Consider the following 21,173-nt stretch of genomic DNA (forward strand, 5'->3'; position numbering starts at 1 on the left):
GGGACAGAAGAGCGGGGACAGTGATGGACTGATATAGGGGCTGCATGAAAGTTGGGGGGTGGGTCCTGGTAGAAGACTTTGTGGCCTCTTGCATCAAAAAGTTCAGCCATATGGCACTCTCTAGCAAGGAATGTGAATTCTGCTGTATTGAAATATAAAGTCTAAAACAAAAGAAGATTTTCAGTTTACTATCATACATGACAAAGCAAAGCATCAAACCCTAAAGAAACGTATATGTGTTCACTTGCTTACACTTGCAAATGCCACCTTCCATTCAGTCTGCCTATGAGCGCTAACAGATTCTGAGCTGAGGGGCTGATACAGTACTGAGCCACTTGTGCTAAATACCATATTGAGCATGCATAGCATGTTTCCGTCCACAAGGAGGGAGACAGAGGGGACAAGAGGCGGTATGTTATTTTGATGGCGAGCTGATTGCGCTGGAGGTTGCAGAGGTTTTAGAGGTGAAAGGTTAAAGATGCAGCCTCTCTTTGTCAACACACAATGGGCCACAGCAGAGCAGGCTCTGGCTGTATTGGCTGCTGCTGGAAGCCTTCCCAGCCTTCGGGCTATAATGGTCAATAAACTGTCAGGAGGATTAGCAACAGAGACCACACACTGGAGAGCTCCATTCTTCTCTAGTGTTGGTCCATTATTAGAGAACACTGCAGCCTTGGAGTATGGACTGAAACAAGTCTTAATCTCGATCCAAGAAATGCCACTATTAACGCTGGCATTGGCTTTTTTGGCTTTTTTTTGTGTGTCTTCACATCATTGAGCAAAGAATTTATAATACGCTTTCAGTATATTGTAATTCAAGTGGCCTGAGAGAAACTTCTGAATCAGGCTTTAGAGTATTTAGCCTGTGAGGGGACACGTAGGCCAATCACAGGTCAGGGCTTTCCCATTGGTTGTTCTACAAATGCGGACATGCTCTTCCCTTCAGATGGCGAAAACCTAACTCAATGCTGCTGACCAGAAAGCAGCAGTGAAAATTGGAAAATGACGTGCTGGAGGAGGGATTGATTGATTGATTGATTGACCAATATCCTCACAGTTTTTCCTTGTACAGACACTGGCCTTATGCTGAAAGACCATTTTGTGAAGCATGCTGTGGTGTTTTAGATTTTAAAATGCGTTCTTCTACCGTCCAGCAGCCAACTTTTCCAGTCATTTCAGTACACTAAAAATCAGATCAAGTTTTATTTTCACATACACAATCATACATACTGTACAATGTATTGTGAAATTCTGCCTAGCTCTAACAAGGAGATACATAAAATAAGGGTGACTCTAACAATAGATTATAAAAGAATCTAGCAAATAGATTAAATTAACTGGAAGTACATAAAATGGAGTAAATATTAACATTGAAATAATGAACGTTATGGCCAGTAAAGACTTTAAATGTAGAATGGGAGTTTCAAATGAACAAAACAGTGAAACAATATAACAGTATAACCAGTAGCAAGTTTCAGAAAACTGGTGTGTGTGTGTGTGTGTGTGCGCGCGCACACATACTTTTACCAGGTTTACTACATGGATAGGTTTTCTATGCATACCTGTATAAGAAAAAGGGAGGATTCATAGAGGAGAAAGTCATTTCGTTTCGGATGAGCTGCTTTCTTTGGAGCTGCGACAGTGAGACAGCCAACTGCCAGGTTGAGCTATGTTAACTCAGTAATGGCTTTATGGAACAAGGTGAAATGCCCTGATCAATTACTATGAACACTTAGATGTGCAATGTATAAATACGTAACACTAGAACACAGGATTAAAATTGTGTGGTAGGTTGTAGTTCACAAACATCAAAATGAACACGCAAATCTGCAAAGAGAGAGAGAGTTAACAGGGAAAACATGTAAATATTCAAACATTCAAAATGCAGATTTGACTGTATAAACTTTAGATACAGAGTTTGCAGGTACAAACTAACAAAAGATTAGGGTACAAAACTTTAATTTCAAGTAGATCTTATTGAATTCTGTAATATTCTGGAGTATACTTGATAAACATCACAATGTCAGCATTGCCACTGTGATCATGTATAGCATGCTCACAGTAGCATTTGGTGCAGAAATGTAGTCTCTCTCTATTGGTATACGCCCTTAGTCTTGTTAATTGCTGTGAGCCGCACAAATGAAATTCCATTCACTTCCATTTTGGGTGGCGGCAGAAACCTCAGAGATGAATCAAAACCTGATCAAATAAACACCAAACTGTCGGAATGGTTACAGACTATGCTATGCTACAGCAAAAGAAAATTCAACACATTATTTATTAGAGGTTTGGTTTAACTGAGGTGTGTCGGAGGTGCTCACAGACGTTCATCCCCGTCTGCATGCTTGGTTTTGTGTTATTCGTCAATATAAGTGTGTGTCTGCTCATGGGAGTAGGACTGAGGCACGTGTGTGTTGAAACAGAGCTTGTGTGTGTTGGTGTATGCTCCAGGGAGAACATATGCTGGTGTTGACTGTGGGGCAGGGGTGGAGGTGAGGGGGGCAGTTGGCGTGTGTCAGGTCAGGGGTCTACAGCTGTTGATAGCAGGGTGGTACATTGACACAGATAGGGGGATCTGAGGCACCGACAGCCCACACTCCGCACCCGTCTGGATGTGAGTGATAGAGCTTGCCGGGTGTCTTGTAAGTGAGACGTGGATGCCGTGTCTGCAGATGCAGGCTGCACAGATGGCCAGGCTGCTGATGGAGGCAAGATGGGGAAAAAAGTGGGTGTAAAAAACAAAAAAAAAAAGCTCAGACAGCATGAGGGTAACCAATATGAAGCAAGCAGATTGTCCTGGGGTTATGCTTAGACCCAAATGATAGACAATATATCAGACTCTGGATTAAGAATCAGATTTGGTCCTATCAGTGTGGTCAACCTCTCCTGTTTATGATGCACCCTGATTGGTTCAGTATTTACCGTACAGTTAACAAATATTATAATGGTTGTCTATGGAAAGTCCCTCACCTAAAACCATCTTAACTGTAACCACTATGATTAAAATTTGGTTAATAATTTAAAAAAAACTTAAAGTTACTGAAAGACTGTCATGTTTCAAAGGAACCAAAATTTACTTTTCATAGGAGACTAAATGCTAACATGCTAACTTCTCAGTGAAAACCAAACACTGTGCAAGCCCAACCATCCACACTGACCTCCTTTTCAATGAAATGCTAATCCCCTTTTACTTCTCCGTGACAACAGTCATTATTCACATGGGTGTAAAGGTTCACGTTGTCGGGAAGATCTGTGCATATGTCGTTTTAAGTGTTGGCCAATTACTAATGCTGTAGTTTTTCTTGTTAGGACGGTTTTCAAAAGTGAGATCGTCATTGAGATTTGGTTTCCCTAGACAGTACAGAAACTGGAAGCTGGAGAAAACAGCTAGTCTAACTATGTCAGTATCAATAAAAACAACAAAATACACCTTCTAACAGCTGGAAGGCTGACATATTTAAATGTTGTACCTTGTTTAGGCATGTAAAAATGGAAAAACTGAAAGTATGCAGCTATGCATTTGGAGTAATTTATTTATCTGTTTGTTGCTTTGTAGCATTTGGTATGCACCATATGTAAACACATGAGGAAGTCATGCACACAAAAATGAGCCTAAATGAAATGGTTCCTGAATCATTGGAAGTCCAACCAAGGCTGGATTAACCTTCTAAATGACACTTGGTACAAAAATTAGCCATCGACCCCTTTTGACCCCCTGTAGCCTGTTTTTTGTGTCAAAAATAAAAACTGACCAGGGCTCCGCTGTAAGATAGGACCTCAAGATTAGATAAAGATGCATGAGCCACCAACACAGTGGCAGCTCTGCTTTCCAGCACATTTCTGTATCCAGTACCTGGGGTGAGTAGTAAGAAGCACAAATGATTAAAAAAAGTAGGTTTTTTAGAAACGGCATTTCTCATTTATACCTTTGCTACAAATTGGAAGATTTTGAATTGCAGAATTGTAATAATATTGCTAATAAAATACAATGTTTTGTATCATTGCATAGCAGAAAGATATATCAACACATTAAAAATAATAATATTGCACAAGATAGTTGCACAGATGTAATGGATATTAGCAAATGTTAATATAAATAATGGAAGTAGCATTATGTTATACTTGAAGCATCATTTTTTCCCATTAGTAGCATTATGCTATTCCACATTAAGAACAAGCACCCAGCTGCCATGTTGAAGGTTGGCTTGCAGCCAGAGATCATGCCGCTGCTAGCTGGGGGGAGAAACCATGATGTGTGCGGTCCGAGGCCATCAACCAGTTGTACCAAATGATTGACACCGATATGCTGCCAGTCAGTGTGGTGGAGGGTGAGGGACTCAAAAAGCTGGTTTGGTACCTCGAGTCTGAATTTGTTATGCCATGGAGAGCTACATACTGTATAAAGATCAAAGTCAGATGATCCCCGGATGTACTCTAATATATTAATGGAATCCTGTCATTGTGTATGGCTTTGTTTTGATGGAAATTAGCTTACTTGTTGTCTCTAATTTGCAGAGGTTGCTATTTGTTTTATAGCAATGCCCGATGGTGAGTTCATTGAATAGATTGTTGCTGGTGAAACTGATCCTGCCTTTCACTCAGTTGAAGGGTTGAGCGATATGTTGGATCATGAATATGTCAGCCCAACAACGAGCGATGGGTGAGGCTGATATATTTGCACGGGTGTGCTTGCAGCAACCCCCCAGCTGTTGTGGTTCGGAGATGTCTACGATATGTTTATTTATTAGTCTAATTAACAAAATAACTCACAAACTGTCAAGAAAGGAAATATTCTTGAACTTATCTTCCTTGTTAAACAGAAAAGCACAATGGTACACATTCTGAAGTTTCTCTCTTTGACTGAACTAAGATTAGCTTAATAGGTTGTTGCAGACATGTGATGTTAAATTCAGATGGAGGGCTGCAAGTAAAAACTGCAGTGGACGAAATGAAGGAAAGTTCTTATGGGGCTAGTTTAGGTGAAACCGTTAACACTGATTTAACAAGTGAGTGTTGCATTGCTTTTAGCTATTAAATTAATTACCATAAATTTAAAACAATAGCTGATGTTACACCATTTCCATCATTATCTGACTCAGCTTCTTGTGACTGCAGACTGTTAACAAGCCATTTGGGGCAGTACACTGGTTTTGTTGTCAGAGTTATGATCTCTGATTTTGCCATACCGTCATTACTGTGACAAATATTTTACCACAGTAAAAATAATGTGCTTCACTATGGCTGTGATAACATGCAGGTAGAGGGCTACAAACATACTCACAACTGGAGTTAGATTCAGTAACTACTTTCTTTGCTATAACGCTGACTCTGGTAATGTTGAGATGTGGAAGGTAACAGTACAAGAAACGCACACCAATTTCTCTGTTTTTGCTGTAAGAATCAACACTAAAGTCTTCATCTTTCCCCACTGTTTCAAGAAGTGAAGAACCAGTGGATTAACTTGAGCTCTTAGGCTGTATGTGTTTTTGGGTTAACCATTTTTTTGGACTGCTTTGAGGGCCAACACAGAGCAGAATTTGCTTCAAAACTGGATGATACTGATTTCAAACTTAGATCCTGTACGTTTTTTATGTTGCTTTACTGTTTACTTTGCTGGTTAGTCTGTTGGCATTAGCATTTTAGCTCTGCAGCTAATGTGGCTAGTAGCATCTATTGTAGACCCACAAACTGGAGCAGTGTTGATGTATTTGATATTGAGGGAGAAACTGTGTGAACATAAAGCCTCATTTCAAGCCAATTAAATAACCAGAGTAGTAGGTTGGATGTGGGAAACTGTTTTTCATGTTTCTTTTTATGTAGTTTCCCCCTGATAAATTCATCCAGTCACCCAACATGATAGGCTACCAGTTGTTCATCCAGGAAACAATCATTCTTGCACAGGAAGAGAGCAAATATTGGTGGATCAAACAATCCTGTTGGGCTTCACACTTGATTTATTTAACAAATATGTTAACAAATAAAAGGGAATAGGGATTTAGATTTCTATTCTGGACTCCAAAATCCTCTATTTGTGAATGGTCTGTACAAAGCTCTGTAAGATGTGCATTCTTAATTTGTTCAAATGGTCTGTTAGTACTACTGCAAATCAGTACCTGAAAATGCATATGAGGGCAAGCCTTGCGCAAGTCTTGCCCTCATACAAAGCTTATGGAGGCTGTCCTGGTTTCTAGCAGTGTTTATATTCCAGTTCAAGCCCTGGACTAAATAATACTTAGACCTCTGCATGTCTCCTTTTCCTTCACTCATTACATCCACTGAAACATCAGCATAGCACAACAGTAATAGAACAACAAGATTACTCAGTGTTTGCTTGTGAGTGAAAAATGTGTTGCACAATCAGGACTTTCAGTTCCAGAGTTTACTTCTTTTAGTTCTTTGAGCTCTTTGGTCTGAAAAGTCTGCCATACTTGTGTGTGCCTTGGTTAATCATGCTGCTGTGCTGCTTCTAACTGTGTTGCTACTCCAATGATCCAAAGACAAATGCATGTATTCTGCAATTTTATCTAAATAATAGGAAACACTCTCCAAGAGTCCATATGATACACATCTTGAACCTCTGAAATATTTGTCTAATGGTTGTGTTAAGGAAATTGGAGAATTGTCCAGTAAAGCATGGTTTCTTCATGATATTATCCTTCATTTCTATCTCATTGTATGTACATCTCTCTGAGTGCCTTACAGCTAACCTACCTCTGTGTACCTTTTTTCCAGGCTTTTACAGTGACCATCCTTTGGAGTCTGAACAGAACGACAGCATGGGTGAGTTCACAAACAGCTAGAAGGATACAGCCTAGTTGATATATTTTCTAACAGAGTAAATCTATTTTTCCCACCACATTCTGTTGTAGTGAATTGTAATAATCAATGGGCATGTAGCCCTGACTGATTTTTCCCTGCATTACAGTTGCAAATGTGAGAGGAAAAAAATCAACAGAACTCACAAAAACACAAACATTTTTCTGTGTTCATACTGCATTTTGGGTCAGATTTTACCTCCAAGTATCAAATAAAATCATTAGATAGTAGCACCATCTAGTGGTTAAGAGAGGTAGCGTGCTGAAAGTTTATGGAATATCTTATAATTCCCTGTCAAATCCACAAGAGGGGAGTATAAGCGCAATAATAATGGGTCAGCTTCCTCAATGAGCATGGCTCATCTGGTTCCTAAACAACTGTAATCAACAGCCTGTGTGGAATAAAAATCAAGCATCAATCAAGCATCAAGCAGCCACATGTAACAGGATTCATATTGTTTGCTTCAGGAAGGGAAATCCACCTTTCTGTTTTCTGGTTTGTTCCATTGTGTCTGTGTAGATGTGTACTGGTTGAGTGGTCAGAGAACATAACCTGTGTGAAAGGCTACAGCTCATGCTGTCATCTGAAGTGGCTCTGTGTTATGGATAAATGGAAACGTAAAATGTGAGATGTAAAAATGTCAGAAATGTGTGACTCTTGGCCCAGAGGAAACTGGGAACAAAGGGCCAGGGGTGAGGCAATGGTCCAATGTTAAGGTCCAGGTTCAGGCGAAGTTCACTCAGGACTCCCCTGGCTGCCATCGAAGCGCCAGGTGGTACCATGGGAGGGTCAGAGGTCGGACACAGTTCAGAAACTGCTGACCTCGCCATGACTCTGCACTGACCTGATTGTGTGCAGCTCTCCTCCGGCCTGGGCTTTCTCATCGCTCCCTCTATAAACCTGCTAGAGGAAACCGGGGTTGGGGGTGGTGTTCACTAAGAAGTGGAAGGAAACTGAAGAGGAACTATTAAACCTGCGCACACAGTGAATGGCCGGCATTGTTGCACGCTGCAGGAGGAGGCGTGGATTTATGAGGCTGAGCTTGATTGGGTTGTAAACTTGACGAGGTGGGCTCGCGGCCGCGGCCACTCTCTCTCTCTGTTGGCCCTATTCTCCTCCCAGGATGCCTCGGTGCATGCACTGGGCAAGGGTGATGCTGGGGTCAAGGGAGGCTGCAGCAGGGCTCCTCAGGCTTGTAAATGCTCTGACAGGGGTGGGAATTCAGAGACCCCCATTCAGTGACCAAAAAACCCAGGTCAGGGGCCAAATAGCTGAATTAGCAACAGCTGTTTTCGACACTAGCCCTGTAGTTGAAGTCCTAATGCCAACTCAGATATCTCAAATGAAAAGTTTTGTTGTTGTTTTTTCCTCAAGCCTTCATCTGAATCTTTATCCCCAAACTTGGATCATCCATCACTATCTTCATGGATGTGCAGATGGTCATTTATTGGGCATTGATTTGTACTTCATAGGGCTATAAACCCATGAGAGTGCAGTGTCCTCGGCAAAATTGTACCTCTTTGGTTTGGTGGTAAAATGCAGGAATCCACTGAAGCTGTAGCTGCACACTTAATCACTCAACACGTCCATTTGAAACAATTGTTTACCTTTCAAATTTCTCATACTTGATGTAAATCATTGTTTAGACTTGTGTTTTTCTTAAAACTTTAATCTAAAACAAGTCTCTTTCAGAAAATAGATCACATCCCACGTATTAAAGTCTGTTTTGTGACCTGCTACATGTTTTGACTCCATGGCTCCTCCTCTGGTCACCACCCTGACTTGGCTCTGTTGGCCTCTCAAAACTCCTCCTTGACACCATGATGTGCCCCCCCCCCATTTAGTCCAACTACACAGCTGACCAATAGCTGCCGAGTGGGCTGCCTTGGGGTTATCAGGGTCCTTTGGTGACTACCTCTACTCCATGGTTAATCATTACCAGCTGGGGACAGCACTTTTCTCCTCAACTTTGCCCATGAGTGCTTTCAATGAGTCTTGGTGTCATTTTCAGTTCTTTGCAGTAAACTTCAGCCATCATCTCTTGGGAAGAGTACACAGTAGGCATTAACATGTACTATAGGTAAATAATAAATGATACATGTTATGTATGTCTGATTATTTTTATGTCCAAATGGATAATCTTGTATGATGGTATCCAGCTAAAAGAAACGTGATAAACCAGGGAAAGACTTAAGTTACATAATGTTTTGCAAAGATGTCTACTTTAATTGGTCATTCATCTGTCATGAAACTTACCTCATAACTCAGCACAAGCATCCAGGCCTCCTGCATCACTGCACATTCCAAGCCATAAGGGGGCAGTAGATCCATGATGGACCTCCATGTGATGTATGCTCCCACGTGCCACCTGGACCCAATGAACTCAACACCCATATGGAACTACTTGGCTGGAATCCAGCACATGCCTTTCTTTTGTCCTCACATAACTGGGCTAACTTCATATGCCTGTGCCTTAAAGTCATTCAAGATCACCAGGTTTTCATTTTTCTGCGTGCTACACAGCAGAGCAGTCAAACGCTTGATGCCGCTTCAGATGCCTCTCCTTGTTCCTTTGAGGTGTTTTTTCTCCTTTAAAGTGGATTTCACTGTTAGCCTAAGGGCTGTATTTGACTGAAGAGAACGTATAGATAAGCGGATGAAGAATGAAATGCCACTAGTCGCCTTTTTCTTTCACTTGGTTTTCCTCGTTTTCTCCTGTGGGTGCCCCAGCCTTTTGCTCTGCGAACATGGCGTGAGTGCTGCAGAGTGTTTGGGAGCTGCAGCTGCTGACCTCCATGCTTTCTTATCATTTTAGCCTTTAATAATTTATGATTAGCCTAGATTTGATTCACTGTCCCTTTTTTTTCTCGCTTGATGCGACTCATGCTGTTAGACTCGGGGTCAGCCTGCGGAGTGTTTCCAGGTCAGGGAGAAGTGGGTCACGCTGTTCCCAGTGTCAGTGCCTATAACTTCAGTGTGTGATGACAAAGCCCAACTCCACAGGGATAAACAAGCAGACTTTTGTGTGGCCCTAATATATGTAACAAACAGTATCCATCCTGTGTACAGGCCTCTACAGATATACTACTTTACTCAAAGCTGCGGCAAACCTGTGCAGACGTTTCATTAAGTCATTCACTTATTTCTTTGTAGATTAATCCCTCATTTAAAGTCAGTAATATATCCCAGAGCTTTAAAAAGCTTCAGGCTTTAAGGAGCTTAATTTTATAGAATTTTTGGTTGTTTTAGTGACGTTTTTCACCATGACAAGAATACAATTCTCAGAGACTCTAAATAAGAGGTAACAGACAAGAATATTTTTTTTCTCAAAGAAAAAATAAGAATTAATATGTTAGGTTCCACATTTGCCTTTAATTGTTTTGTATGAGCAATGAACAAATGGACATTTTCACAGTGATTTCCTCTGAAAAGCAGTCAAAGATGATATATGAAAGTAATAATTTTATATTACACAGTAGTTATATTTTACACCTCAAGATATCTCAACAGTGGAGGTAGAATCTCTATGCGTGTGAGGAGGAATGGTCTTAGTTTGCTCATTATTAAGGACAGTTGAATTTAAGATCTTGGACTGCTTCTCACTGTCCCATGTGACACTTTACCTCTTTAAATACAGGCAAAAAACGCCGTTGTTCTGCCAGAGCAGATCCAAAATACATATGTGTGTTTGAAATTACCCAGCGATGTTAACATAACCTTACAGGGTGGGACGTTGAGATTATTTCCATATGTCCATATATCCTCCAATTGCATTCTGAAATGGGGTTACGAGGCTGATTAACTTTCCAACAATTGTGGGCACACGTTTCACTTTTTAAGAATAAATATTTGAGTGGGTTGATTTGAACTGGGGGAGAATTTAGCATGTTTCTCTGTTGCATTTTAGTTACAGTACATTTGGGTGGCTGTCCTATAATTACTTAAGTCCCAGGTACAGCTCCCACAGCAACCTGTCTCTCTTTAAAAGTGCCCTTGTTCACTCTGGCCTTGGAATTCCTGCAATATTGCATATATGTGAAGTCTGGAGAGGTGCTGCAGACAGGCAGAGTTTGGGAATTTTAGGTCAGGGGATATCAGAATATACAAAGAACAGTAGCTTCGTGGAACGTAGTTGACAGGATTTTCCAGCTTGTTTCACACATTCTTTTGCAGTTGAATTTCAGACCAAGTGGAAAGCAAATACCATTAATAAACAAGGGTAGAACACAATTTTGAGGTTGTGGAAACTGTCATGTTTAGTAATGGAAAAATCAGGGGAAAGTCATGGAATTTAACATCTGTGTCATGGTGGGAAGCCTGCTCTGGGCAACATGCTGAACCCCCTACCTGTGTTCTTTGGATAAGACCGTCAGCTAAAATACCTACGCTGAGTCCACAGAACATAGAAATACAATTAGTGTCTGTGAAACCAAGAGCCTCAGGTAAAAAGAACATTCCTGAATCACTGGTCTAAAACATCAAGAATAAAAGCTTCCAGGTATTGCCTCAGTGTCAGCCTCAGAAATCCTGTAAATAAAGTAATTCATCATACTGAATATGAAGTTTCTGTAAGTTGATTTTTTCATTGTGTACTGAAATGAATTAAAAACACTCACTGCCTGTTTTGACACCACAATTTGTGATGCCTAAAACTCTATGGTACGCTTTGAAAAATGTAATATTTGATTCCTTACCACTATGCAGATACTTTTGGCTTTATTTCTCCAGATTTATCATATGCTGTGAGACCTGTCTCCACCCTCATGCGATGGAAGTGATAGAAATTTTGTTTGTGTTGCTCACAGCCTTGAGAAATGACATTTGAAGGATTCTGCATCATCTCTTCCAGACACAAGCGTCCTTTTTACTCTGGATTTTCTGCAGACCTTGCTGTGAACAGTCCTCGTTGGAACTACTTTCTGCTGAAGAAATAGTCCTCGTTAAAACTGTCAACAGAGTGTTGTTTTGATTATCAGGGAGGCAGTATTTCTGCAACGAGACGTTTTCAAATATCAGAGTCTTTCAGTGGTGTAAGCATGACAAGGGAAATTCCCTCCACTCCCATTATATTGGAACTCAGAGAGACAAAAATCTCAAAACCTGGACAAAGAAACCAAAACTAACTACATGTCTAGATTGCAATAGTGGAAAGTGAGGAAAATATGTTTCATCTGATTTAGGCAAACTGTCAAACTAAATTTAAGGCTACACCGTAAAAGTGTGAATGTTGGAGGGACAGCTAGTGGTAGTTATTTGAGGGTATCCTGTACACCAGGACACAGATCATGCAAAACATTGGTTTACCTTCATTTTCCACGTTACCGTTGGCATGTTGTATCATCAGTAGCACTTGTCGAACCCCATGACTGTTTGGTTTCTGAGGTGTTTGAACCGCAGTCTGCATTCATTGATCAGTGAGTTATTCTCATGTAAACCCACCGACAGCAATGAATGTTTATTGCAGCCTTAATAGTGAGCGCCTCCTGCGTAACAGCTTATTTGGTGTCTGATGAAATGTGTCCCGGCCATTCCAGCCAACTGAAGGCCACAGGTTTTATCTGCAGTCCGCCCACAGGCTGTGGTTCCGTTTTGCTCGTGATGCGAGCAGAACTGAAATACAATGTATGGCTTCCAGATGATCACGTGCATGTGTGCTGTGGCGTCCCCCAGGGTACAGTCAACGGTCGATGGTTTTGGTTAGAGCTCAAACTCACCGACAGCGTTGAATGTTCACCGTAGGCACCAGGAAGGACTGTGTGTCTCGCCGTTGGTTTGTCTGATTGATGGCAGTTATTTCAGTTGTCAGAGAAAATGAACATAAGAGTACCAAAAATGAAGCTATCCAGTTTATTTTCATTCATCTTCCTCCTCTCTTTGTCGCTGCAGTTTGACTCAGACAAGTGGAAAATCACAGTAACGCTCGCCTGTCGCTTGCTTGTTGGTTCCCATTCAAACCACATATAAATTTAAAATGTCTGCAATTGAAATGTATTCATACATTTAGTTTTTTTTGTAAGCCTGCTATGATGTCAGACCTGTCAGCGTGTTATATATCCACCTCAGCTGTCCACAAATGTTTCAAACAATGGAAAATGTTAACTTTCTAATACTAATCGACACCAAGAAGGAGAAGTAAGTTATCACGGTCCTGTGCGTGTGTATCTGTGCGTGCTTCTGTATTTGTCTTGGCCTATGCAGAGCTTCTCCATGCCAGGGTGTGTTCCCACCCATGTCGGCGTGTAGGTTCACATGACATTGATGAGAAGCCAGCAGGAGCGACGAGAGGCGGTGATGCAAAGGCTTCGGTTTCCTTAAATAGCCCTGCAGGCACGGTAAATGGCATCATGGTTGTCATCATCGTCATCATCACCTTCTGCAAAACTACTAACAAAACTCTCGTCTGTCTCTGTCGAGCCCGCACTTCTTTTACCGTCAGCCTGCAGTAAGAAGAACAAAAAAAGAATCAGAAACGGCATGAATGAAAGGACAGAAGACGACGTCAGTCAGGCTTGTGGAAGGCGGCGAATTGGCACAAGTGTGATCAGAGAGCGCTGCTGTGCCCCACAGCTCAAACTAGTGCACTGCAGTGTTGAGCTAGTTAGAGATTACTGTTCCCTTCACCCTGCGCTGAACCTCAGCTACTGCTCTGGGAGTGCGCCTTCCTGTGTTCGCCTCTTTGAGGTTGGAAAATCATGCAGTCATGTTTTATTAATGCTCTCCCTGTCTGTCTGTCTGTCTCTCCCTTTCTGTCTCTCTCCCCTGTTTTGCCTGCTTCCCTCAACACAGAAGAAGAGATTTAGAACACTGTATGTTGTTTGTTCTGCATCCTCTTTTCCCGCTGAATTTCTGGCACTTTATGTAGGTTGGGGTTTTGATTTGAAGAGGTACTGAAACCTGTTAGGGAGGTAGTGAATATATGATGCAACTCATTGTAGAGAGATTTGTTGCAGTTCTGCAGGATTCGTGTTCTGTTAGATCAATCAGATGGAAAATGAGAGAATTGGATCTGCAGATTTTCTGTGTTCTTCACAGGCTTTCAGACAGAAACCACACTCTCCTGCTTTCTGCATAATGAATGAAGATTTTGTGAAGAGGGAGGCACAATTCACTTTCTCCTGCTTTGACACAGTTCACTGACCATGGAGGAGACAGCATTATTACAGCAATATAATACTGAAACACTTCTCAATTTCATGTGTTCCATGAATTCTTTTCAGCACCGTTGTTGTTGCTGTCTGGTGCTTCCACCCAAACAAAAGCCTGAGAGTCAGGTCAAGATGAATTTGCCTATTTTAACCTTGAATCAAAATAGCCAACATGGTGTTGGACAAATCTTTTTAATAAATAGATGTACAATTGGCAACAGCTATTTTTCGAACAATAGCTTTTGTGTTTCATTCGTATGCCCACTTCAGTGTACAAGCCATCGCCAGCTATTGTTCTTTTTTCTTATCACTGAGAAGCTCTCACTAGCTCGATGCCTGTTTCGTTCCATTTCTTTTCGAAGAATAAATTCTCCCACATTTTCCTAATTTCTCTCTGTGTTTTCACTCACAGACAAGGTGGGAAGTAATAGTTTTTTCAGTCCCTTTGGCTCAGGCTTCAATGGCTTCCCTCCTTGGCACTTGTACTGTTTGGCTGCATGCCTGAGACACAGAGAAGCTTTTTCATTCGCAAATATCTCTCTTTCTTTGCCCTCTTTTTTTCATCTGACTTGACTTCCGCTCCCCCTGCACTTGAGAAAACTTATGGGAAATGTATATTATCTGACTACACGCACGCTGACTTATTCATCAGTTCGAGGTGTGGCTGTACTTCCGCGTCAGGGTTCTTGTTAATGCCGCTGCTGGCGGGGTCTCAAGAATCTTTGCATAACTGACAAACTTGCAAAAGTATAGCGTGTGTAAAAATAGCTGGGTGAGCATGAGAGCCTGACAGGGCCAGAGTGAAAAGTGCAACAGTGCGACTGAACCAGTGTGAACCCTGCGTCGTCAGCGCATTCCAGGGGTTGGACAATGAGAAGCACACAGTGTACTCTCTGTCGTGTTGCCTGCATAGCTGGCTGGTCTGAAGCCAGGACTCCGTGCTGCCGAAAACGAGGACAACGCAACACAGATGCCAAAAAAATTTGCAAAATGAGCTCAAATTCTTAAAGTCAGTGGATCGTACCTGCCAGTTATGTTAGGACTGCATGGGTTGGACACAGCATTTAACTTGTTTCTTGTGAGAAAGATGAACTTAAAGTCAGGAATAAGATGAGTGAAAAGTAGATCCTCACATGCAGAGTTGTCAATGTGACCATGGTTTGTCTTTTGAGAGATTTAAGCCTTGTGAAATGTTCAAGGACCTAAACACTGACTAAAATGTGAAAACGTGGTCCATGTGGGAATCTGTTCTCAGGCTAGAACCCCAGGGGAAGGAGCTGAGGCTATTCAGCTCACTTTGGTTAAGTTTCTGATACAGTCTGATAACTCAGCCAGGAACTGAAAGTGTCGAGTCAGAAACTGATCTGGGAGGCCTTGGATTGGAAGATGAATGTATGCACACATTCAAAACCCCCAACCTCCACACCCTGACATTCCACTGGTCTGTCATGGCCCAACTATTTTCGTGGAAAAAATGTATTTCTGTATTTTTCAATTCACATTGTGGTCATTTCACAGAATCTCACGGGCTATGACAAGATGGTGCCTTCTCATGTTAGATAAAATTTTAAAATAAATAAAAGTAGTATCCATTCCTGCTATTTGACATTCAAAGCTTTCTAAATATCTGTCCATTTCCTCTGAGAGTGCAAATGTTTTGCTCACGTAACTGTACCTACAGATAACCTGACACGTCCAGCATAGCTCAGATGCCTGCCCACAAATACCCGTGCTGGGACGCTGCCAGCGTATGCTCTTCCACACTTTCCCATCCCATCACGCCTCTTGACAGTTATTATTATACAATCCACTGGCACTGTGAGACATCTCCTAATGGAAGTACATGAGGAGATTAAATCGCTAAAATCACTCGTGCAGTGTGTGATCCTCTTCATGTGCAAACTCAATCAAATTCAACAAATATGCTTTAATTGCTGTGTCATTCGCAAAATAGGCTTTAAGTCAGATTGGACATTTTAATATCTGCTTGAATTAAGAAGTTTATAATGAGATTTAGCTGTGCAGCGAGTTCATGCAATATCACATTCAGCTGTCACACTGCTGCGTTTGTTGTCACACATTTGTAAAGTGGAATGGTCTGTGATGTAACAGTGCTGATATCAAGTGGGGAAGCCAATACATCAATAAATTTGGGTTAGATAAATATAAGGTAAGAAAATGCCCCAGCAGTAACAGCACATATGATGCATAAAGTATGATGTAATGTGATTACTTACATATTTCGAATCAAGCAAAACTGCTTTAGCTATATATTGGAAGCCCTTAAACTTGATTCTAAAACATTTGGATTCGGATTTGATGCTGTGCAATGTGGTAAAATGAATAGGTTGTATTTTGTTATTATGAGTATAATTTTCAGTGGTGAGACTCATGAAGAGAGGGAAAAATGCAGATTATTGTTATTTTTCGGCCATGTTTCTGCCTTTATTTGACAGCAGTCGTAGTTATGAAAAAGCAGATGATTTGCAACTAAGGTCGCTGGACTCTAACTGGGGTCACAGTAAGGTTACCATATGGGTCTCAAAGTGCTCAACTCCCCTTAATCATCTTTCAGGATACAAGATATTGGCACAACGTAGCCCACGCAAAAAGCCAAATGAAGTGAATTCTGCCAGAATTTTTGGTCAGGCACGGTTTGATTTAGTGCATTTCTTTGGATCCTGAGTTGCATAAAATGATTTGTGACCGCTGAAAAGCCATACTGGCTGAGCCTTGGTACAGGCAGCAGTGTCCAGGCCGGCCCTGCTCCAGCGTAGGGACTCCTTCAGGCGGAGTGCCAAGCCTTTCCAGAAACACCCTGCCTCCACGTGCCATGGATCATCCTGCCAAGGCTCCAGGGGTTTCATTTGCAACCTTAACTGTGGTTGAGCCAGCTCCTATCTCTGCTGCCAGCTCCTTTCTTATTATTAGCCTGTGACTGTCTCTTGACATACTGTTTTCTCTAGCATACCACCCTCACTGTGTATGACTTACCTTTCCCACCATCTTCTCCTCAGTTCCTCCTTGCAGCAGCTAGTATCCTCACCCTTTCCAGTGCTGATTGACATGCCTGTCTGCCCTGTTTTTCTCTCTGTCTCTGTCTTTTCTCTCTCTTCTGTGCACCTTTGAACCCAGCGCTGATGCATTTGATCACGTCACGTCAGTCTGGCTCTAGTTGACTTATCCACTCCTGCAGCATGCCCGAGAGAACTGCACTGTATGTCACACTCCTCTCTCTTCTCCAAAGCTTTGTCGCCTCATTTCAGTCATGAGCACTGAGGCTGATGAATATGTATCCCGGGCTCTTTTCGCAGCAGTTTTGAGCATCTCTAACAAAGCGGGATGAGAGAGCCCTTTGTGGTTGTCTTCTGGATTTAACCGTGACATTTCTCTGGAGCCTGCTGCCACTTTTTATCTTCAACAGACTTTATCCCCAGGTCAGACTCACGGCCCTTTTTGAAAGCTGGCATTGTCAAACTTCACACCCGAAAATCCTTGCTCCAACTATCATATTTTGTTTTTCGGGAGCTCTGTTTGGATCTCAGGGCCTAAATTGAGTCATTAAAGCACAACAGAAATGTTTTGCCAAACGCAAACAAATTTATCCCCAGTGAAACCCAAACAAAAGGTTATACAACGTTCACTTATGGCACATAATCCACATTTTTAATCTGTGGAGTTGACGCAGTGCAGTGGTGGGATCGTTGGTGAGCACAAGGATCAGTGTTTTTCCTCATCTGCCTGGTGCTCGAACTCGCTGCACCCCCTGGACTGGAGAAATAAACATCAGGGAGCAGGAAACCGGGCCATCACCATGATCATCATCATCATCTTAAAACATCCTCCATCTCCTGCACCCACCACACCCACAAAGCAGGAAAGCCTCACACTGAGAGATTTGAAAATAGCACGGAGCAGGGAAGCAGTGGAATGAAAATCACAAGCGGCAATTCTGATTTCACATTTCCGTTATCAGGAGCCAGCAGGGTGGGCCGGCATGGGACTGACCTGGATACTGATCGAGCATTATTTTCCCCAGGTGCTGCCTGTGCCACCTTACAGCCGGCCAGACCTAGTCGATCTAAATAATGTTGCTGATGTGTGTAGCAAAAATAACTGAGCAGAAAGAGGAGAACGAGAGGCAGAACGACTCATTTCGGTGTCAGAATTGAGGTGCACCCTGAAAACCGCAGCAGCATACACACAAAATGACCATGGGAGATATGCAAAATACAAAATTTTTACCTTGAATTGCTCATTTTTGCTCATCTGGTATGATTAACCATACCATACCATACCACACTGTCCTCCATTTTTAGCTCCAGTTAAAATCAGAGCCCCTAATACTGGCATTGTTAGCGCCTTGCTACACCAACAAGACTAAACAAGGCATTATCCTCTCTCTATGTTTTGTCTATGGTGCTGTTTTATTCCCATAAAGCCACATTACCCTTTTTTCTTTTCTTTTCTTTTCTCTCTTTTTTTTTTTTTTGCGTGACAAACATTACAAGGCATTGCGCCCTGTCCCAGTAGGGGGTTGTGTCGCTACGTTGCACCAGCAGGGACACTGTGTCCTTAATGCGCTGTACCGTGCTTTGTGCTCTGTTGACCTGATCAGCTCCGCCTAAGCCAAAGTTAAGCTCATCTTTTTGTCCTACTGTATTTATGAAAGACAGGCGACCGTTCACTTCACTGTGGATAAAACAAGGAGCTCATGTGTGATATTTTTAGAGATTCATAAATGCAAGACTCTCAATGGCAGACGAACACTGCGGTATAATTCGGGGATGCTTGAGTCGAACATTGTGGCGGTTTGAATTGGCTGATCCTCTGCATAGCAGTTTGTGACTGTGCAGCAGAGTTGTTGAGGCTAGTGCTTTGGAGAGTTGCTCACAGACTTAACCCTCCTCCCCGGCACCTTCCTCCTCTCTAGCAGAGGAAAATCTCTGCTGAATTCATGTCTCCTTTCAGATTTCTAAGAGGCGTTAAACCTTTCTGGATTAAAGAAGGTAATCTGACAGGCAGAAGATTGTATTAGCCCGAGTGTTGGCAGAGCTTTTAATTTCTCCTCTCTTTTCATTTCCCCCTCTCAGCCTGCCTCTCCTGCTGACCTGCTAGATGGTATTATTGTATTTTTCTTTTGAATTACAACAGAAACATACACATCTTCCCATACTATTCACTCTCTTCTCTCCCTCTCACATGTTCTCTACCCCACTCTTTCCATATCTCTCCTCATCCGCTCTCTCCTACCTCTCTCCCCGGCTCTTCCAGCAGTGACAGCATACTTGTGTGAACTCATGATTTATCATTTGCTAATCCGTGATGATTATGGAGCTTTCCACACGGCCCTTATCTGTTGCTGAGCCCGCTTTTCACTCCATAGCTGCCAATTATCTTTCAGGCAGCCTGCAAACAGACCTGTCTCTGTCAGCCAGCTGCAGAACCGCCACAGAGGCCACTTTACGCTTTCTGTACCTACATATAAATGTACAGGCGCACCAATGACAGGCTGCCTGGGTGCATGTATTTTTGCTCCCAATACTTATTGAAATGTCAGACTGAGAGATCAAATTGAATATGTCAGTTTGTAACTGTTCTGCACTTTCACCAAAGGCTTAAAGTCCCTTTCAGCATCGCCTCAGAGGGCCGGGGCATGTGAAGAGGTAGAGGAAAGCTTGGAACTGCAGCGGAAAAGCAACATATCCATCACGGACACTTAAACTACTTGACAAACTGCGGCCAGTCATGGCATTACTTTGCGTACTGAGAGACGACAAGGATAAACAACCAGCTGATATGAAAAGCCTGTCCGAGACATTGCGGTGACAAATGCTTCTGACGAAATTTTAAGCTGCTGATCTCAATATTTGTCCTCGACAGCCCTTAATGCGGAGAGCTGATATTAATTTAGTTACATGCTGCTTTTGGCTAAAAATAAAGCACAGAGGATGCTCCATCACAGGCTTTTTACTTATTTAACTTGACATGCTGGAGCTTAGATATTAGTATATTAGCATGAAGGTCAACATTCTACTAGCGTGCCAAATCTACCACCCACACAGTTAGGACAGAGAGCCGTGATGGCGATGCCTCACTGTGACTCATCCAACACTTCCTGTATCCTGGCGGTGGGAAGGCCAAGGTTGGTGTATGACAGCATGAGGTTACAGGGAGCGAGGCCTCGCCCGCGGGGAGGGTATGCAGATCACGGCGTGTTCAGCTGATGTGCCGTCCAATTGTCAGTGTAATGGGAAGTGACGTGCACATCAGAGCAATGTGGGTCAGAGCGCCAGACGACCAGCCCGCGGCCTGTATCTGCTCCGCCTGTCTAATCTGCTGCAGCCCGACCAGACGAGACTCTCTAATCGACCCTGATATTCACTGAACACACATTACCATCTCCCCTCACGCTCAGGAACGCAAACACACTCACGGCACGAAGAGAGTTTACTATCTGAGACATTTAAGAGATTCAAATGTAGTGGCTGTCGGTGGAAAGAATGTAATTGAATCATTATTTAATTGTGAAGGAGGTAGGGATCAACCTTGTAAAAAGGAGACTAGCGCAGTACTTCCTCCTCCTGCTGTTTCAGTCAAACATGGCCGAAGGCCCCAGCAAATCTGTTGGGCAATGTGGCCGACAAATTTCTTTTTTTTTTGTGCTTAACCGAGACAAATGACAATTCATTGAAAGCATAAGAATCCATATTTTACTCTTCCATTTATCTCCTCATCTCTGCTCAACTTCCTTTGATGTCATGACCAGTATATTTACAATATTTTCCACGCCTTCGTGGCTTTTGAAATATTTATGCAGAAGGATAAATATAAACGCTGGGCTCTGTGGTTTCCCTCCAGTGTGATATAGATTGAGCTGTGATTTTTCTGTGGGTGAAAATGGGTTGGATGGACACAGAGCTTAATAGGATTCCCATGACATGGTCAGGGGCTGGCGTCTGAAGGGAGGAAGAGGAAGGGAACGGAAAGGCTGGGGAGGGGGCAGCAAGCAGCGGTGGTGGAGGGGAAAAAAGAAAAAGCGCAAACTTTTGCGAGTGTTTGCTTAGCACCTGTGTATGGACTTAACAACTCCATCGTTGCCAGAGGGAAGTGACACATGGGGGCCTTGAAGTGTTTTGACATTTTCTGCTCAAACAGGTTTTTTACGGCCGGGGGAAGAGGCCCGGAGGAGTTCAGCCTGCGCGAATCTGC

The 21,173-nt window shown here is 42.5% G+C and overlaps 1 protein-coding gene across 1 annotated transcript in view; it reads left to right on the top strand.

Annotated features, from left to right (window-relative positions):
• nr6a1a (nuclear receptor subfamily 6, group A, member 1a) overlaps positions 1-21,173 on the top strand; it is an 86,049-nt gene that overhangs the window by 13,574 nt on the left and 51,302 nt on the right. Inside the window, exon 2 of the mRNA XM_076731674.1 lies at positions 6,733-6,780. Coding sequence (XP_076587789.1) covers positions 6,733-6,780 — 48 coding nt within the window. The remainder of the gene's footprint in view (positions 1-6,732; positions 6,781-21,173) is intronic.

Source organism: Chaetodon auriga, chromosome 5 (genome assembly GCF_051107435.1).
Source record: "Chaetodon auriga isolate fChaAug3 chromosome 5, fChaAug3.hap1, whole genome shotgun sequence".
Lineage (NCBI taxonomy): Eukaryota > Metazoa > Chordata > Actinopteri > Chaetodontiformes > Chaetodontidae > Chaetodon > Chaetodon auriga.